This window comes from Argiope bruennichi, chromosome 6 (genome assembly GCF_947563725.1).
Source record: "Argiope bruennichi chromosome 6, qqArgBrue1.1, whole genome shotgun sequence".
Lineage (NCBI taxonomy): Eukaryota > Metazoa > Arthropoda > Arachnida > Araneae > Araneidae > Argiope > Argiope bruennichi.
Window position 1 is genome coordinate 111,109,651 of NC_079156.1, and position 18,317 is coordinate 111,127,967.

The window sequence follows — 18,317 nt, forward strand, 5'->3', positions numbered from 1 at the left end:
ACTGAGCAAATGCAGCTGACTTCGTTCGATCCAATTTGATTCTAAGCATAGTAATTTAAAAGAACATTGAAGTAAGCGTTTCTTGGAAAGTAAATATCCCAACTATGGAAGCATAAATATATAATTAATGATATTAAAAATTAAATTTCAAGTTTTTAATATATGAGTAAAAAAATAAACTGCATTATAAAGTTCATCTTTCAGTGAACGGTGGAAAACAATTTATCATATTGAGAAAACTGCTTACAGCATGTGATATTTTAAGATTAGGTTTTTGAAAGATGACAGAAAATTGTGTTATCGAGTAAAAGATATGTGGAAAAAAAAAAAACTGCAATTTTTTTCCTTCTGAAATAATGCAAGAGTTTGGCAAAAATAAGAAATAATTATCAACCCATTAACGAATACCAAACTCAAGAAATTATAAAAAGAACTTAAGAATATTAAAACTGCAATGGGAAAGTTATTTTAATAATGACATTTGAACTATTTAGTTTCTCAAGTTTTCATTTAAAAAATTGTTGATATAATAAGTGATGCAAAATTAACGTAAGAGGAACATTCTTCCAGGAATAAAATATACTAAATAAGATTAAAGATCATTTTAAAAGAAAATTTAAGAAGAAGAAATAATTTTCAAATTATTCTTGCAAGAAAATGGCATTACATGGAACAAGTACTATTAACTCTTTTGAATATCAACATAAGAATGAACAGTTTCCCATTTCTTTATGCCAACTGTTTCGGGAAAAAATGACATGCATTTGAACTTTCTTATTATCAAAGGAAATCATTGCGTCGAGCTGTTGAACTTTCTTTTATAACTGCAAAGTAAGCAAGGACCAACAAGCATGAGACATAGCGATAAATGCTCTGACACGATTTCGAACTTAAAACAAAACTAGGAAGGAAATAGAAATTCCGAAAAACTGTCCGTATGACTAGACCTTCCCCCTCACCGGACAAAGTGCGGGGTCAGCTGGAAGGGGAGTGCCGTCTGTCTTCGCCTCCACGTGGTCTGACTTTCAGCAGGGAGATGGGGAGTGCATTCAGGGTGGTCACCCCGAAAAGAGTGGACAAGGGTAAGTGCAATTCATTGCTACCACAATTTTTACGTTTAAAAACCTGTTTATGGCGCATGAAATAGATGACTATGTTTCGTGCACTATATTACGTTTTGAATACAACGTAAAGATTTTTTTTAGCATTTATAGAGAAGATAGCATAAATCAAAAATATTTTTACTTTATTCTGATGATATGGTATTCAGAAAAGATTGGTGGGATTAACCACTTAATGTATTCATTTGTGAGCCTAATCTGCCTTTAATTATTGCGCTTTTGTACTTTTAAGCGGAAATAAAATCATTCAGAGAGGCTATAATTTTATAGATGATATAGAATGCGTCATCATTTCAAATATTCTGTAATTATTGCGCTTTTGTACATTTAAGCGGAAATAAAATCATTCAGAGAGGCTATAATTTTATAGATGATACAGAATGCGTCATCATTTCAAATATTCTGTAATTATTGCGCTTTTGTACATTTAAGCGGAAATAAAATCATTCAGAGATGCTATAATTTTATAGATGATATAGACTGCGTCATCATTTCAAATATTCTGTAATTATTGCGCTTTTGTACATTTAAGCGGAAATAAAATCATTCAGAGAGGCTATAATTTTATAGATGATACAGAATGCGTCATCATTTCAAATATTCTGTAATTATTGCGCTTTTGTACATTTAAGCGGAAATAAAATCATTCAGAGAGGCTATAATTTTATAGATGATACAGAATGCGTCATCATTTCAAATATTCTGTAATTATTGCGCTTTTGTACATTTAAGCGGAAATAAAATCATTCAGAGATGCTATAATTTTATAGATGATATAGAATGCGTCATCATTTCAAATATTCTTTAATTATTGCGCTTTTGTACATTTAAGCGGAAATAAAATCATTCAGAGATGCTATAATTTTATAGATGATATAGAATGCGTCATCATTTCAAATATTCTGTAATTATTGCGCTTTTGATAAGCGAAAATAAAATCATTCAGAGAGGCTATAATTTTATAGATGATACAGAATGCGTCATCATTTCAAATATTCTGTAATTATTGCGCTTTTGTACATTTAAGCGGAAATAAAATCATTCAGAGATGCTATAATTTTATAGATGATATAGAATGGATTATTATTTCAAATATTCTGTAATTATTACGCTTTTGTACATTTTAGCAGAAGCAAAAACATTCAGAGATGTTATAATTAGATGCAAAAATGATATAGAATACATTACCATTTCAAGTATTCTATAGGTCCTTAGCGGCATGAAATAACCTTACATTCACAAAAGCAGGATCTATAATTTAATAAGATAGTACAGAAAATTTGATACTCAAGTGATTTAAAATACTCAAAGTAATACCCATCTTTGAAGCTTTTTCGCACTTTTTTTTTTTAAATTTTAGATGGAAAAAAGTAATTAAAATCAAATGAAACAAACAAAAAATAAAACTTTTTAGAAAAATTAACTTTATGGTATGTCTTTCCAGCTGCATTGCATATTTGACATATTATACTAACTAGACATTTCGACTAAAAATGATTGGTCGAAAGTGCAATTTATTCATTTCGGTTTTTCAGGTAGTCATTTTAAATATTTTTTTTTATTTTAATTATTGTTTTAAATAATTTAAAATATTTTCTAAACGAATATAATTCTTATTAAATACAACTCATCTTGACGACTAACTGGTAAGCCAGAAAATTAGACATATTTAATTCCAGCTAAGTCATTATAGTCATTTTTATGTCAATGATTCCACCATATTGTCAGGCATTAAAGACTTACTATTTTAATTGTCTTACATGTGTTCTCTTTATTATGAACAATAACCTTTCTAATGGATATCACTCCCGTGACTTCATAGTACTATTTAAAACGTAACTGTGCAGTTCATTTATCTTCGTACTTTTGCAACTTCACTTTTTTATTCGTTTTTGTAAGCTACACAGGTATTAAAAAGACTCCTTCTTCTTTAAGCTTTCACCAATGGTAGAAAATCATGCGGTTAAATATTCGATAAAATAATGAAAACAGTTTGGATTTCAGGGCAACAATGCAATCTAATTTTAGAAATTAAACAAAAAAAAAAGATTAAAAAATTGCTAAATTTCCGGAAAAATTTGCAAGATTATTAAATTGTTTTTCATAATTTTTTTTTAATTTTGAAGAGGCGTAAAATTTTTCTTTGTGCAATAATATTTTTGGTAGTTATTACGAAAAAAGGGGCAAAATTTAGCTTAATTTTTAATAAATAAAAATGGATTTTTCTAAAATCGCTCCGAAGTGAATATTTCTACCTTCCAATGTAAATATAAGCCAAATCTGGTACCTGTAGAAAAACTGTCTGACCTATTGAGCACCAAATGTGCACCTACGTATACAAACACAGACATTCATCTTTATTATTATTAGAGATAAAAAAAATGTTTTTTCTTCCTTTAAACTGGAAGTATTGACTTCAATGAAGTATTTTTTTTCACGGTTTATAGTCAAATTGATTCTACTATTTACGGCTGTTAAATGTTTGCAATAAAATTCTTATTTTATATAAAAATTTGGAATTAGAATTTCGATTTAACTAGTTAACTATTTTTTTACATGTGAAACAAGCAGTGCACATTAAAAACCATACCTTGAATCTTCTTTCCATAGTTTAATAATCATTTTTGACAAAATAAAAAAATAATTATAACCAGTCATGGTAAGTGATTTAAGAAAATTAATGCTAAACACTGCTAACAATGTATAGTATATTATTCATATATTTTAGCTGATAATTTAATTTATGTCTTAATAAATTAAGTAAGCAATCTTTCAGAAATTCGAAGGGAGAATGATTTTTTTTTGGGGGGGGGGGAATGGGAAGAACAATGGAAAGAATATTTGAATACTTTAGGATATTGAATATTTTTTCCATTCAGTTAGATGAGTTTATATGCTTTTGTGTTTTAAATTACATTAAAAGAAAAAAAAATTAAAAATGATTTTAATGGGATTTAACAGTTATGAAACATATCTTCTAAAAAAAAAACTGATCAGTAATTTAATTCGTAAAGCAAAATGTTAATACTGTAGTAAACGAGTATTTTTACTAGTATTGTAAGGATATACAATACTTATAAAATAACAATTCCAATACAAGTATTCCAATAACAATTCCAATACAATTAGGCTTTTAAATATTTCTTCCTGTTATAAAGTAAATTGATTTCGCAAATTCTTAAGTCGAATCTTTAAAGAAATCATTAATTATTTTGGAAAAATTTGTACCAGTATTTATTATGACTGTTGATCTCTTATTCTTTCAATGATGAAAGAACTTTTTTAACCTTTGTAAATATAATTTTATTTCCCAATACAGATAGATTACAACTAATAAATTATGAATTATAATTATAATTACTTTAAATATATTTTTATACGTTATCATTGCTATAATGAAAAGTAAAATTTTAAAAATAATATTAAGATATATTAATCAAAAACTAAAAAATCATTATAATAAGAGTTTTCGGATTAAAAACTCGAATCGCCTTTAATTTTTTTCATAGATTTATAAATAAATACTTCGAAGAAATATTTATTTATAAGAAGATGGGAGAATTATAAATAAACATCTGAAAGAAGTATTTATTTATAAAAATTTCTTCTTTACTCAAGGCCAATATTGGTCTATTTCCGGCCTAGTTCAAATTGAGAGCTTTCTAAAAATTAAATTTTTATTTATTCATGCCCTTTTTTTATTTCCTTTATAAATTTTTATTATCATGTGAGAACATGATGTTGTTTTGGTTAGGGGGACTTTGAATCTCGAAATCGCGTAGGCAATGAATAAAGCATAAACGGCAATTTTCATCATCATCTTTTAATCGCATATATTTTTTTACCTGCTTTTACCAGTATTGAATTATTATTACGTATGCTTCTTTGAAAGCAGATGCGTTTTTAAAAGATTGACCTGCTTTTACCAGTATTGCTTCATTATTACGTATGCTTCTTTGACAGCAGATGCGTTTTTTTAAAGGTCGACGCAGAACTATTACATCATAGCTGTTATTTCATCTCAAAATCGGTCGAGCTCCAAAACTTTGAATACATCAAAAACTTCTTAATTTTATACACTATAAACATTTTTTTTAAATAAACAGACTAAGCGATTAGAAAATTTTCAAAGAAGGAAATTATTTTATTAAGTTTATTTACCAAATTCACTTAACTATTTATGCATATGTCAATTGATAAAATAATTCTTTTCTTGTAATGACAATTATAACTAATGATTTATAAAATAAATTCTAATTTCACTTTAAATACAGGATTCGGTTTTTATCTGTTCAAATATGAAGATATTACCATTTGATGGAATGCAAAGATGGATTTCAACTTTTCAAAAATGTATATTTACTAATTATGTTTATTAAAAGGAAAAAAATTTAAATGCTTAAATAAGAACTTTTTAATTAAGAAAATCGTTTATGGCATCTTTTGAAATCGCATTCAATCTGAAGGAATATATTTTCTTTTATATTTTATACAAAATATTTATACTTTTTAGAAATTCATGTGAATATTTAATGAAATTTTAAATTAAAATAAAGTTTCAAATTCAATTAAACTCAAGTTTGAATGTTTTTGAAACAAAAATCTTTTTTTCTTTCTTTGTGCATTATAATTTTATGCAATTTTTCCTGAAATTGATAAAAGATCTGAAATATTTAGGATCTTTTTAATTATTAAAATAAATGTAATTGATTTATAAAAACTAGTAATGGTAAAAATAAGGATCATAATCTTATACAGAATGAAAAGCCTAAAACTATTGAGAGAAATTCTGATAAAAATGCCGAGTTAAGTGTCGAATTTTATGTAGTTAAGACAAATTTGATAAATTTTTGATTAATTAAAATTGTTATTAATTGTTTCGATAGTTTTATTTTTCATTTTTAATACTAAGCCCATGATTCATTTAAATTTCGCATTTTTTAGGAACGAAATGTCTTGAAATGTGTCCTTATACTTTAATAATCAAAAAATTAAATTGCCTTTATTAATTATTGTATCACAGGTTTTAACAAATATAATTTTTCCTTGATGATAAAATCATATCTACGAGAGATTTTTTTTAAATGTTTGAAATTAATTTTTTTTATATATTTTCAAAATAATTTTCTACGAAAAACTTGTTTTGAAGAAAATTAATTATTTTCTCAAAAATAATCTATGTTTTTCATTAATAAAAGAGTATTTTATAGGAAAAAAGTTAGTGCCAATTTTACAATATCTTAATATTTCCTGTATTATAAACATACTTTGCTCAAAAAGAAACTTATTCATTTTTCTGTAGCTAAAAAAGAAAAACAGTGCCGCAAGAAAGGTAAGAAAAACTAATTTTTGGAAAATCGGTTCCATTTAAAATCAAATATTGGACACCTCACCCTTTTGAGTATACTGTGTTATACGAGAAAATCCCCTTAAACGAAAAGAATATTCCACCAGGCTAAAAGTTTTTCTCCATTTAACATTTCCGTTTTAACTTCTTACTTATTTGCAAATGCATTATATACATTCAAAGCAAACACGAATAGAAAAAGAGTTGAATATCTCTACAATATGAATGGTATGTACACAGGTTGTTCTGAAGAAAGTTAAAAAGCATGTCAAGTATAATAATGAAATTACGGTTTCACAATAACAGGGCAAGAAATGCATAGCAAATACAGTTGACATAAGAAAAATAATTGATTCCTGACGAAGAAATTTAGTGATACAAGGCATTTTTTTGCTGATAATTTTTCATGGAGGTGCTAACAATTACGTGGGCATTACTAACAATTTTCATGGACTAACAATTACTCAGGAAAAAAATGTAAATAATTTATCGGTAAAACATTTATGCAGCTGTATTATCGAAGTTCATTATTTAGAATACAAACTAAATAAATTAAGAACTTCGCATTAGAGAGGTTTTGATTGTAGCCAGTAGCAAAAGAGTTGTAGACAAGTCAATACAAATGATATGCTAAAAATGTTACATGGATAGAAATATATACTGCTTTCTAATTACAATTCAGATTCAAATGGTTTTAAATTATTTCTACCTCATTTATATTTACCTCATTTGTCGATTATATCACAATTTTTATGTTATGTTGTTTATTAATTAATATTTTTTAACGTATTACAATTATGATCGATGGAAAATCATGTAGTTTTTGATATTTTTATATAACTAATATTTTTATAATTGGCAAATCTAAAATATAATAATGGATGTTCGCAGAATAACAAATACTGCGTTTATAGATTGGATCATTCGTTTTGTTGTTGTTTTTAATGGCACTTCCCCGGGACAAGCCCGTTGATAAAGTCAGGAATTTTAAGCCGAGGGCGCGTCTCTTGTTTTTGGTACGTCAACTGGGGCCAAGTGTACGTCTTAGCCACTCACGCATCACTCATTCGCTTGCACATCCCTTTTTTACAGAGGGGTACTTTCACACATCTCACAGATAGAACATACGAAGAACAACCATGCTCGAACCGTGACTTGAACCCAGGAAGCCTAAATCACGGGGATAACGCTCTACCCCTATGCCAGGACGCCGGCATCATTCTTTTTAAATCATCGAAACAGAGAAGAATTAAAATTTTCGAGGATTCAAAAAGTTCCAGAAATGATCAAGCTATTTTGATAATAATCATATGTAATATGGATGTTTTTATCTTATTTTACACACTAATTTAGCTTACGCAATGGGTTTAAAATTGTCATGTGTCAAAAAGTACATATATGTATTGAATAAGTGATCCGGTGTGAAGCATTAGACCATAGGTTCCCAAAGTGGTCCAGGTGGACCCCCAGGGGTCCATAGAAGACCACACGGGGGTCCACGTAGACGTGAAAAGAAAACGTAGGGGTCTACGAACGTACGTAGGGTTGTACGTAGGGGTCTACGAAACATTTTCTGGTTTTCATAATAAAGAACAAAAATTTTGGCTTGGATTTACCTATCAACGTAGGCAGGTAGCACCATTCACTAGGTAGGTACTCAAAAATATTCGAGACTCAGTTCAAACACAGAATTGAATAGAACAATAGATAATAGTACAAGTGTACACCACCACCAAATTTTTTATAGCGTTTCCCTCGTCATATTTTGTCGAAAGAAGTTTTAGTGCCGTTACCAACCTGTTAACAAAAAAAAAGGAGCAGATTGAACATCACAGAATGGGGAGATTTGAGATTACTTCTTACAAAACTGAAGCTAAATATTGATAATTTGCTGTCAATTCATCAAGTACATCCGTCTCATTAAAAGTATAACTATTTTTTGTTTTTGATTCACATTTAAGTGTTCATTGTTGATTTTTTGTCAATGGTTGATTGTTTGTAATAATAAATGTTTATAATTTTGTATAATCACAAGTATTATTTTAATAAATAGGACACAAGAAAATGTGCTACTTTTTTTTTTCCTTCTTAACACCCCCAATTTAGGGTGGTATTTTTTAGGAGTTTTGGGAATACAGTAGAAATGTAGCAGCAGGGGGTCTACCGAAAATATTAAAACTTTGAAAGTGGTCCACGAGAAAAAAAAGTTTGGGAACCTCTGCATTAGACCAACCTCCCCTGGTACGCAGAGCAAGTGCTAATTCTCTTGCAATCTATTCAGATCAAATCTCACACTTTTCTACAAATGGATGTGAAAATGATTTAGTATTCATTTCGCTTTTTTGATTAATTTAATAAAACAGGAAAAAAAAGATTATGATTTCAAAAAAGGAATTGTGAAATTTGAAGAATAAAATTAAAAAAAGAAGTTAGAAATTTAAGAAGAAGGAAATCAAAACAAGAACTAAAATTTTAAATCATTGAGATTATATATTGAGGAACAACATTAAAAATTATTTTGAAATCGAATTTAAATTGAATTAACTTCATTATATGTAAAAGTTTTACTTTTCGAGTAATAATTTAAACGAATGATTAAAAGATGAACGTAAAAAATTATTTAGAGTTTATTTCGCTTTTTTTATTTATTTAATACAAAATTAAGATTTCAAAAAAAATGAAATTAAGAATGAAACTAGAATAAGAACTAAAATTTTAAACAATTAGGATTAAATACTGATGGACAAAAGAAACATCAAAGAAAACATTTTTAATCTTCAAATTTTGATAGTCATACCAAACTTATACTGTTGTTTAGATCGTTTCGTTCAATTTACTATATATATTTTGCTAATTTGTTGTCATTTCCGGTAAAACTTCAACTTTAATTTAAAGTGGAAATGATGAAATTGCAATTAATATAAAGATATTTTTTAATAAAACCAAGCGTCTTATTTTATTTATCATCTTTATTGTTATTTATTTATTATTATTATTATTGAATATGAGTATTGCAAACAGAATCGCTCGGTATTTAAGTCTTATGTGAACTACAAAATATTTTTCATAATTTATGTAATATCTCAAGCAATAATTCAACAAAAATTTCTCAGATTCAGCATAAAATTCAGTTTTTAGTTTTGTTTTCAAAAGGATTGAAGTGAAATCAATAATAATATTTTGTTCCGGCCTATAAATATATTTCAAAAATTATGATGTCTAAATTTAATGCAGTAAGGTATCATTCTGAGAAATATTCTGGACACACCAAATTTTAAATAAATGAATGAATGTTTCTATTTTCCACGATCAACTAAAACTTATTTATGAAGTTTTGAATGTTAAATATTTAGAAAAACTCAACATTTTCATAATCTTAGGCCAATTAATCTTGAGAAACCTGCGCGCTGATTGGCGTATTTTTTTTTTGAAACGATCGATGGAAAATCTAAAATTATCCTTTTTTTATTGAATAGTGATATTCAAATTTTCATAAATCAGTCAGTTTAAGTGATTGATTTAGTTGATTGGAAATTAACTCTTTTTATTTAAAATATTAGTGTTTCAAGAACTTTTTGTTATACGTGATTTCTACAGATGAAGCTTTATGTAAAATCAAAAATTCGTTATTTATTAGACCATTTATTGAATCAAGTTACATAAAATATAATCATTTTCCATTTAGACAATTTTAGCAGATCTGTGTCTTACTAAAGGTTTACAAATTAGCTGTGTGGCACTGATTTGAATGAATATCCTGTTCATATTAAACAAAACTCGCCTTAAAAAAACTGATTTACTGGATTAATAATATATAAAGTGTAAAAGATCATAAAATAATTTTTCTTGAATTTATTTTTTAGAAAAAATAATATTTCATATTTGTTTCATTTCCTACAGACACGTGCCGAAAATTATATTTTTGCATATTTCATTTCGAAAAAGATTTATTTATTTTTAATTGGAGCTTTAATCAATGTGATGGCAACACTTTGAAAAAAGCTAATTTTTCTCCATGAATGCGAAACGTGCTCGTGCAGCTTAAATTTTATTTTTATTTTGTACGAAAAAAATTGTTGAAAAATATAGTTCAAATATTTATTTAAAAATTCATTAAAAATAGAAATTTAATTTTAAGGTTACAACATTGGTATCATTTAAAAGATAAATTTTTGATCTTTAACTTCATGTAAAAATCTTTTTTGTGCGGTAATATTTTCGGCAGTAATAGCAGAATCACGCCAAAATTTCGCTTAATTTTTAAATAAATAAAATTCTAATTAAAAATTCGAAAAAATAACCCCCAGGTGCACATTCTCGGCCTCCAAGGTATACACGTGCCAAATTTGGTAGCTGTAGGTTGAATGGTCTGGCCTGTAGAGCGCCAACACACACACACACACACACATTGAGCTTTATTATAAGTATAGATATAGATATAGATTAATACTATATCAAATCTTGATGTAGATTATTGCCAATACTTACATATGGCATTGGGCCCATCTGATATGTCCAGGAAAAGAAAATATAATTTTTGAAAATAGTTAAAAAATGCAAATTTCAAAAACTACTTTCATGTCATATTTCAAACTATTAGCTTACTTTGAAGAGCCGAAATGAAGAATTGCTCAAACTGCAGATTTCGTTTAAGAACATAAATAATAAATTTTCATACAGTAGCTATAGCGTTATTCAGAAAAATACTTTAGATATTCTGTATTTCTTTTTCACGGAAGTACCACCTAATTTTTATTTTTAAAAAAGAAACTTTATAAAATCTTTTTTTTTAAAAGTAATCGTGCATAATTGGGCTTTGCTTCAGTTATTCGATTCATTTTATCTTTTCCCTTTACAAATTAATTAATAAAAAAAACCAGAGTAAAGTTTCCATATTTATTTTTTTAAAAACACAGGGTATTTTGCATTGGTTCGATTTCTTGTAAATAATTTTATATAATTTATAGAAAAGAATGCTCTGTGTTATAACAGTCAAATATATTTTTTTAATATTTGTCTTAGAAGAAATAATTTTCTCAATAAATAGCCAATGAGTACATTATAGGGAAATTCTGATTAACACTTTAATTGAACCTTTATTGTAAACGCAATAATTAATTTAAATTAATTAAATATTATAAATCTGAATTAAACCTCAATGCAACATTCTAATAATTAAGAAAACATTTTACGTTGTAGCGTTATATATGGGATTTAAGAGAGTATTTTAAAGAGAAATTGTTAAATGTTTCATATTTATTTATTGCTACCTGCATCAAGCAACCACTGGGAATATTAGTTATATCTGATTTAACATAAATCATTTGGCTATAATTTTATGTCCGTGATTCCATAAAATTGTCTAACTCCGTGTTTTTTTAATTTCTTATTTATATTTAATTAACTTCTTATTTATGTTTAATTAAATGAACTTTTCTAAAGGAGATCATTTTCTATATTTAGCGATATTGTAATCTCACTTTTTTTTATCTAGCTTCTAAATTACCTAGATATAAAACAGCTTCTTTCTTCTTTTAGCTTCCAACAGTGACAGAAAATCGAGCAATTAAATATTTAATGGAGCAATGAAAACGGTTTGAATTTCAGGGCAGTAATGTGATCTTTTGTTGAAAATTAAGTTTAAAAAATATTTTTAAAATAATTGGCAAAATTTAAAATAGATTTATATGATTCATTAAATTGATATCATTAAAAAGACAGTCTTTTAAAATTTTGAAATGGTGTAAAATTCATTTTTGTGCTATAATATTTTTGTTAGTTATCAAGGAAAAATAACAAAATTTAGTAATTTTTTAATAAATTAAAATTAATTTTTTAATAAATTAAAAAAAATCGCTCGGAGGAGAACATTTTTATCTTCTAATGCTCACCCTCAACAAATCTGATACTTATAGTCCAACTGTCTAGCCTGTCGAACGCCAAATGAGCACTTACACACACACACACACACACACACACACACACACACACACACACACACACACACACACACACACACACACACACACACACACACACACACACACACACACACACACACACACACACACACACACACACACACACACACACACACACACACACACATTCATCTTTACTATTCGTAGAGATTCAAAATTGTTATTTCTTTCTTTAAATTGAAAGAATCAATTGACTCGGAGAAAACGTTTTATTTTATTGGTTACAATTAAAATTAAATGGGATAAAATTAATTTTTATGCGATAATATTTCTGCAAATTTTTGCGGGAAAAATTTTAAAATTTCTCGCGAATTTTAATTAATTAAAATTTTATAGAAATATTGCTGCTGTACATTTTTTTTCTACAAAGTAAATATGTAACCAATTTTGATAACTCTAGGTCAAACATCTTGACCTGCAGAGCGTCAGCACACACATAGATACACGCATATACATTTTCGTTCTTTATTGTTAGTAGAGGTAGATAAAATATCAAAAGCCAAAAAAAACCCTTCAAGTTATTTTAAAGTAAACTGCATAATATCTTAATATAGTTTCATAGAAGAAGCTTGTTTAGCTACGTTTTACTTAAATGGTTTTTATTAAAGTAGTTTAAGGTTAAATGATTCTTTCTCATTATAAAAGTTGCTCAGATTAAACCATAAACAGTTGTATCAATTAATAGTATTTTCAAACTACCGAAATATCAAAAACTGCAATTATAATAACTTGTAATCTTCATAATTAGAATTGAGACTATCAAAAACATAATAAAGGCAAACTAAAGGTATCAAATGTTGGTTCGAAAAGAGTTATCTTTGACTGCTCCCATTTTTGATAAAGATCCAAGAGAGAATTTAGAAGTTTGTGTGTTTAATGCAAAAATCCTCCATCAGTTGCTTAAATTAGCTTATTACTGTTTCCAAGGAAAATTGTGGCAATATTTATTGTTTTATTTTATTGTGGCAATATTTATTTGATTTCAGCACTGCAGCGTTACAAAAATTACATTTAGTCTCATAACACTCTTTGAAATAATTTTAAAAAGGAATTAATGTTTGTATACAATAAATAGACTAAAACTCTTATTTTGTTCAAACTCTGGTTTTTCTATTTCTAACCAAAAATTAATTTTGAAAGCTTAAATGTAAAACTCTACCTCTGACCATCACGATGCTTCTTTTACCAAGTTAAAGGCACAATACTTCTTAAGGAAAACTAAGGACATTGGCTCCAAGAAGATATTCTCACATTATGAGAAAGTGGTAATTCATGTAATTTGTTGGTAATTTTCAACCTTTATTTGACCTTTGGGTGAACTCCTACGAATTGGCATCATTCAAAATTTGAAAGAAATCTACAAAATTATTATGAATATCATATATCCAATTTTATCCATCTAGGTCAAAATGTTTTTGAATTATTGTAATGACAGAAAAACAGACAGGCAGGCATAGTTCTAAAATTATTATTTGGTCTCAAGGAGTTAAAAATTAAAGATTCATTAAAATCTAGAAATAGAAATTTTTGTCGTTTACAATACTTCGTCTTTGTATGTTTCTTATAACATAAATTAAAAATAATACAAAAATAAAATAAATATAATTAAAAAAATTAATGTTATGAATTGTAAAGTGGTAAAAATGATTTTTGTGTAATAATATAATTCGAAGTTACAGAAGTAAAACGTTGGAATTTCGATTCATTTTTAATTATAACCAAACGAATTAAAGGCTTGGACACTATTACCAATAAAAAGAAAATACTAGCCTAATTTAATGAATATAGATGTAGCAGTTACCCTTGTAGATAGAATTCAGCAAACAAATATCATCAAATAAAAATAGGAAAAATAGAGGGGGGGGCGGAAATAAGTAATTGGTTTTTTTCGCAACATAAGTAAACATATCTTTTAAATATTTTTAATAACATTTAGTTATATAAAATATAACGAAAAATACTATAGCATTGAAAGTAAATTAATAAAAAGAAGAAACTAATCCTAATATATTGTTTAAATAAAAGAAAATGAATGGGTGTTTTTAATTTCTTTCTAAAGCTAACTCCCAAAAAAAAATTTAAAAATTTAAAAAATGCAGCTTTAAATCTTTGGGCCATGTTGCATTTCTTTTAAATATTTTTAGTAAAATTGAGTAAAATAAAATGTGCTGAATATAGCAATGAAAATAGATTGATGAAAAGGGAAAACTAATTCTAATACATAGTATCCTATAGTCCTTTAATAAAAGAAAATGAAAGGAATTTTCAATTTCTTTTATTTGATAACCTGAAGCTTTTCCAAAAAAGATTCCTCAAAACTTGAAAATTGCCGCTTCAAATCTTTTGGCCATGTTGCTACTATATCCCCCCTCCCCCTCTTACAATGTGATGTCGAAATTTATCAGCCAATGCGACAAGTAAGATTAGCTAACATAAATTCGTCATTATACGACTTGAAGTCAATGTTTTCAGGATGTTTGATTTGTTGTAAAATGCTTCTCTCGGCCGATCTCTACCCGGATACCGCTTATCATTCGTTTTCTGCGCATTGTTTCCGCTTCATTTAATACATTTTGTTTAAACTAAAAGAAGAACTTATCGATAAGCTGCGAGATAACAATTTCGCCTACTGGCAGGGTTTATTCGTTTTTCTATATTATATTGGAAAGTTTTGGGTCGCATTCGATTGAAAATTTGCCACTAGAAATTAAATCTTTTTTCAATCAATATCTTTGTTCATTCCATTTATATATTGTTTTTTAATCATAAATATGCTGATTATGATAGATAGAAGAGCTAAACCAATTTATTAACTCAACTCTGAACTGAGAACACAATCATTGACAGATCTTCTGCTTTTATACTAGCAGGGAAAGTTCCAGAATACTTTTCTGGAGACAGTAAGAAAAGTCCAGAACACTTGTCTGGTAAACTAAAGAAACGTCCAGTATCTTCTGGAACATGAAATAAAGGAAAACATAAAATCAAGGAAATAAATATTTACATATATTATGAATCGCATTGTCTCTAGCGGGATTCGAACCCACTGTCTTTTGATTATGAGACTAGTGCCATGACCATTCGGTCATGGAGATTCGACTGTCTTTTTTCAATGCGGCAATATATTGTTTTTTAATCATAAAAATGCTGATTATTTTTCCTTTCTGTCTACTAATATACGGTGAGAACTTATAATTTACTTTCTACTAAGCATCGTCATTTTCTTTGATTTTGGTGGCACTTAAAAAAATAGTGGGATACATCTCCCCGAAACTTTCTCGCATATTATAATGAATCGTCCAATACAAAATTTATTCCTCTTTCCAAGCATAAAATTTTGGACCTTAGGTAAGGCAGCGAATACCTTACGTAACATATGTGAACGATAGTTTCGGAATATAGATCTCCGGCATGAATTTAGCATTTTACTGAATTTATCAGGAGAATATGTATTTTTGACGATCTCAAACCGAATGAAAGACAACAAAATGTGACACGAAACGGCAATTGTAATCATAAATAAAACAACATTTCATTCATGTTAGTCAATGTGTTTGCATGCATACGAAAGTACCGAAGGACTAACTGCAACCGTTTCGCAAATTTGGCTTAAAATTTGATAAGAATCTACGTTTTAGAGGGTAAACCTATGTGCCAAATTTTATCCATCTAGCTGTTTACGTTTTATAATATCGGATTGTTCACTTGTGTTCTAACAACTGGAGAAACGAATTTTCTCTGAATGGATTTCGTTCAAAAATTGATATAAATCTACAAATTTGGTCATAAGTCCATGTACCATATTACATTCTTCTAGCCAGGAGCTTTTTTTTAGTTCACAGACGAATAAATTTAATGTCAAAAATATGTTTATCAGACACAATGAAGTTTGAAACTTGATGATTCGTCAAAATCGCGTTTCATTTATTTTTTGACGATTATAATATATTTTTTTTATATTTCGTGTACTAAAAATATTGCCAGAAATCAAATCTATGAACCTGTATGCTCGTATGTATGCTTACGCGATAACTCAAAAGCTTACCGATCTAGATATTATGTATATTTAGTATAAGGTGTTGATGTCAAAACTGTGATTCTTTTTCGAATATTAAGCCAAATTCATCTGCAGATGAACGTTTGTGTCTCTGCCATCGTACTAACTCCTGTTAACTAGTTCAATAGATGATATTTTAAATGCGATTTTCACATCAAACATTTAAAATTGAACTGAAGTTCACGTTTAAAACATTTGAAAAGTTTAGATTTTGAATGTGCACTTCACATAAAAACAACTTTCGATTTGTGTCTAATTTTTCACAAACTCCATCAATCTGTAAATTTAAAATGATACTGGGTTTTAGAATATTTTGAAAATGTCCACTAAGGCGTTTATTTAATCACCTTTGTAGGTTATTATAATTTATAACCTAATGTACTGCAGCAACTTTTTCAACCGAACACAGAGTGTACGCTTTGAGTTACAGGCAATGGCATTGTATGCAACATAGAAATTTATGCAAGTTCGAACATTTCTCTAAATTGTAAATACTTATGTTTCTAGAGAAGGAGTACTTTATCACATTCGAAAGAGCTGACCGACATACGGTCAAAGAGGAAGTACTGTAATCGATAAAAAATTAGAACACGCGATTTTGACAAACCTCCACGTTTAGACCTTCCTGAGATCGAAAATACGTTTTTTAGAGTGATGTGAATCTATCTGTGAACATGATAGTTCAAAAATGCTTTGATCTAGATGGATTAAATTTCGTATGTGGTCTTTACACACACATACGAAACAATTTTTATCAAATTTTAAGCGAAATGCAATCATGCGAAGTCAGCCCATCTGACTGTCAGAATGCAAATGAGAATGAGAACTAAAAAAGCCGAAAGATCTGTAAAAATTACATTTTCTATTCAGTTTTAGTATGTGAAAAATTTTGAACTTAATTTTGTTTCTGGATTGACAGTTTGTAGATCGCTTGAATATAAATGAAGTGACTTAATAATAAAATCAAGCATGTGATCTTTTTACTAAAATGCGACAATTTTTACTGTGACAAATTTTAGCTATAGTGAAGGAGAAAAAAGGCGTCAAAAATGCACATTCAGTTTCGATTTACACTATGAAAACCAAAACTCTCATACGCGAGTTTTTGGAAATATAATTCTGAAAACTCCAAGCTTTTATGAGCTTGTCTAAAGTCCAAAATTTATATGGGAAACGGACATGAAACTTTTATTGAAGAGTATGTGAAAAGCTATTAGAAAGACTAATCCTTCTGGTTTAACCCTTTAAAGGGCCATTTTTTTCTAGTCATATTATGTCAAAATATTTTTACGCTTGAAATGAGAATAAGAAAAGGGATTCATTTATCTTATTAGATAAATTTAATTTGATTCATTAATTAATTTGATTAGTTAATTATTAAGTAACAAATCAAGACACATCACTTTGTCTGAGATAAAGAACTAAAGCATCTAAGTTTCTGACTTACTAAAAAAAAATTGTCAGAACTTATGCCAACCTACATAATTTCATACAAAGATTGATAAATTTGGTGGGAAGCACACTTCCCACGGCTCTAGAAAGGGTTAAATAGTCAGCTTTGTTTTTCACAATAGTCAGCTTTGTTTTTTTGTGTTTCAGCTTTGTTTAAACAATAGATAAGTTCATGTGTTTGGTTTTTACTTTCTCGCGTACTTAGTACAGAGAAAGTAAAGCAATCGTCAAAAAACACAATTTTGGAAAATATCCATCTATGACAAGGATAACACAAAAAGGTTTTGAGATAGACTGTTGAAATTCGGTACACGGTCTTTACACCAAATTTTCAGATTTCTATCAAACTTTGAACAGAA

At 27.9% G+C, this 18,317-nt stretch overlaps 1 protein-coding gene across 1 annotated transcript in view; it reads left to right on the forward strand.

Annotated features, from left to right (window-relative positions):
- Positions 1 to 662: 662 nt before the first annotated feature.
- The window catches only part of LOC129971907 (zinc finger protein Gfi-1-like), a 75,356-nt gene continuing 57,701 nt past the window's right edge, over positions 663 to 18,317 (forward strand). The window contains exon 1 of the mRNA XM_056085885.1: positions 663 to 1,082. Coding sequence (XP_055941860.1) covers positions 938 to 1,082 — 145 coding nt within the window. The 5' untranslated portion in view covers positions 663 to 937. The remainder of the gene's footprint in view (positions 1,083 to 18,317) is intronic.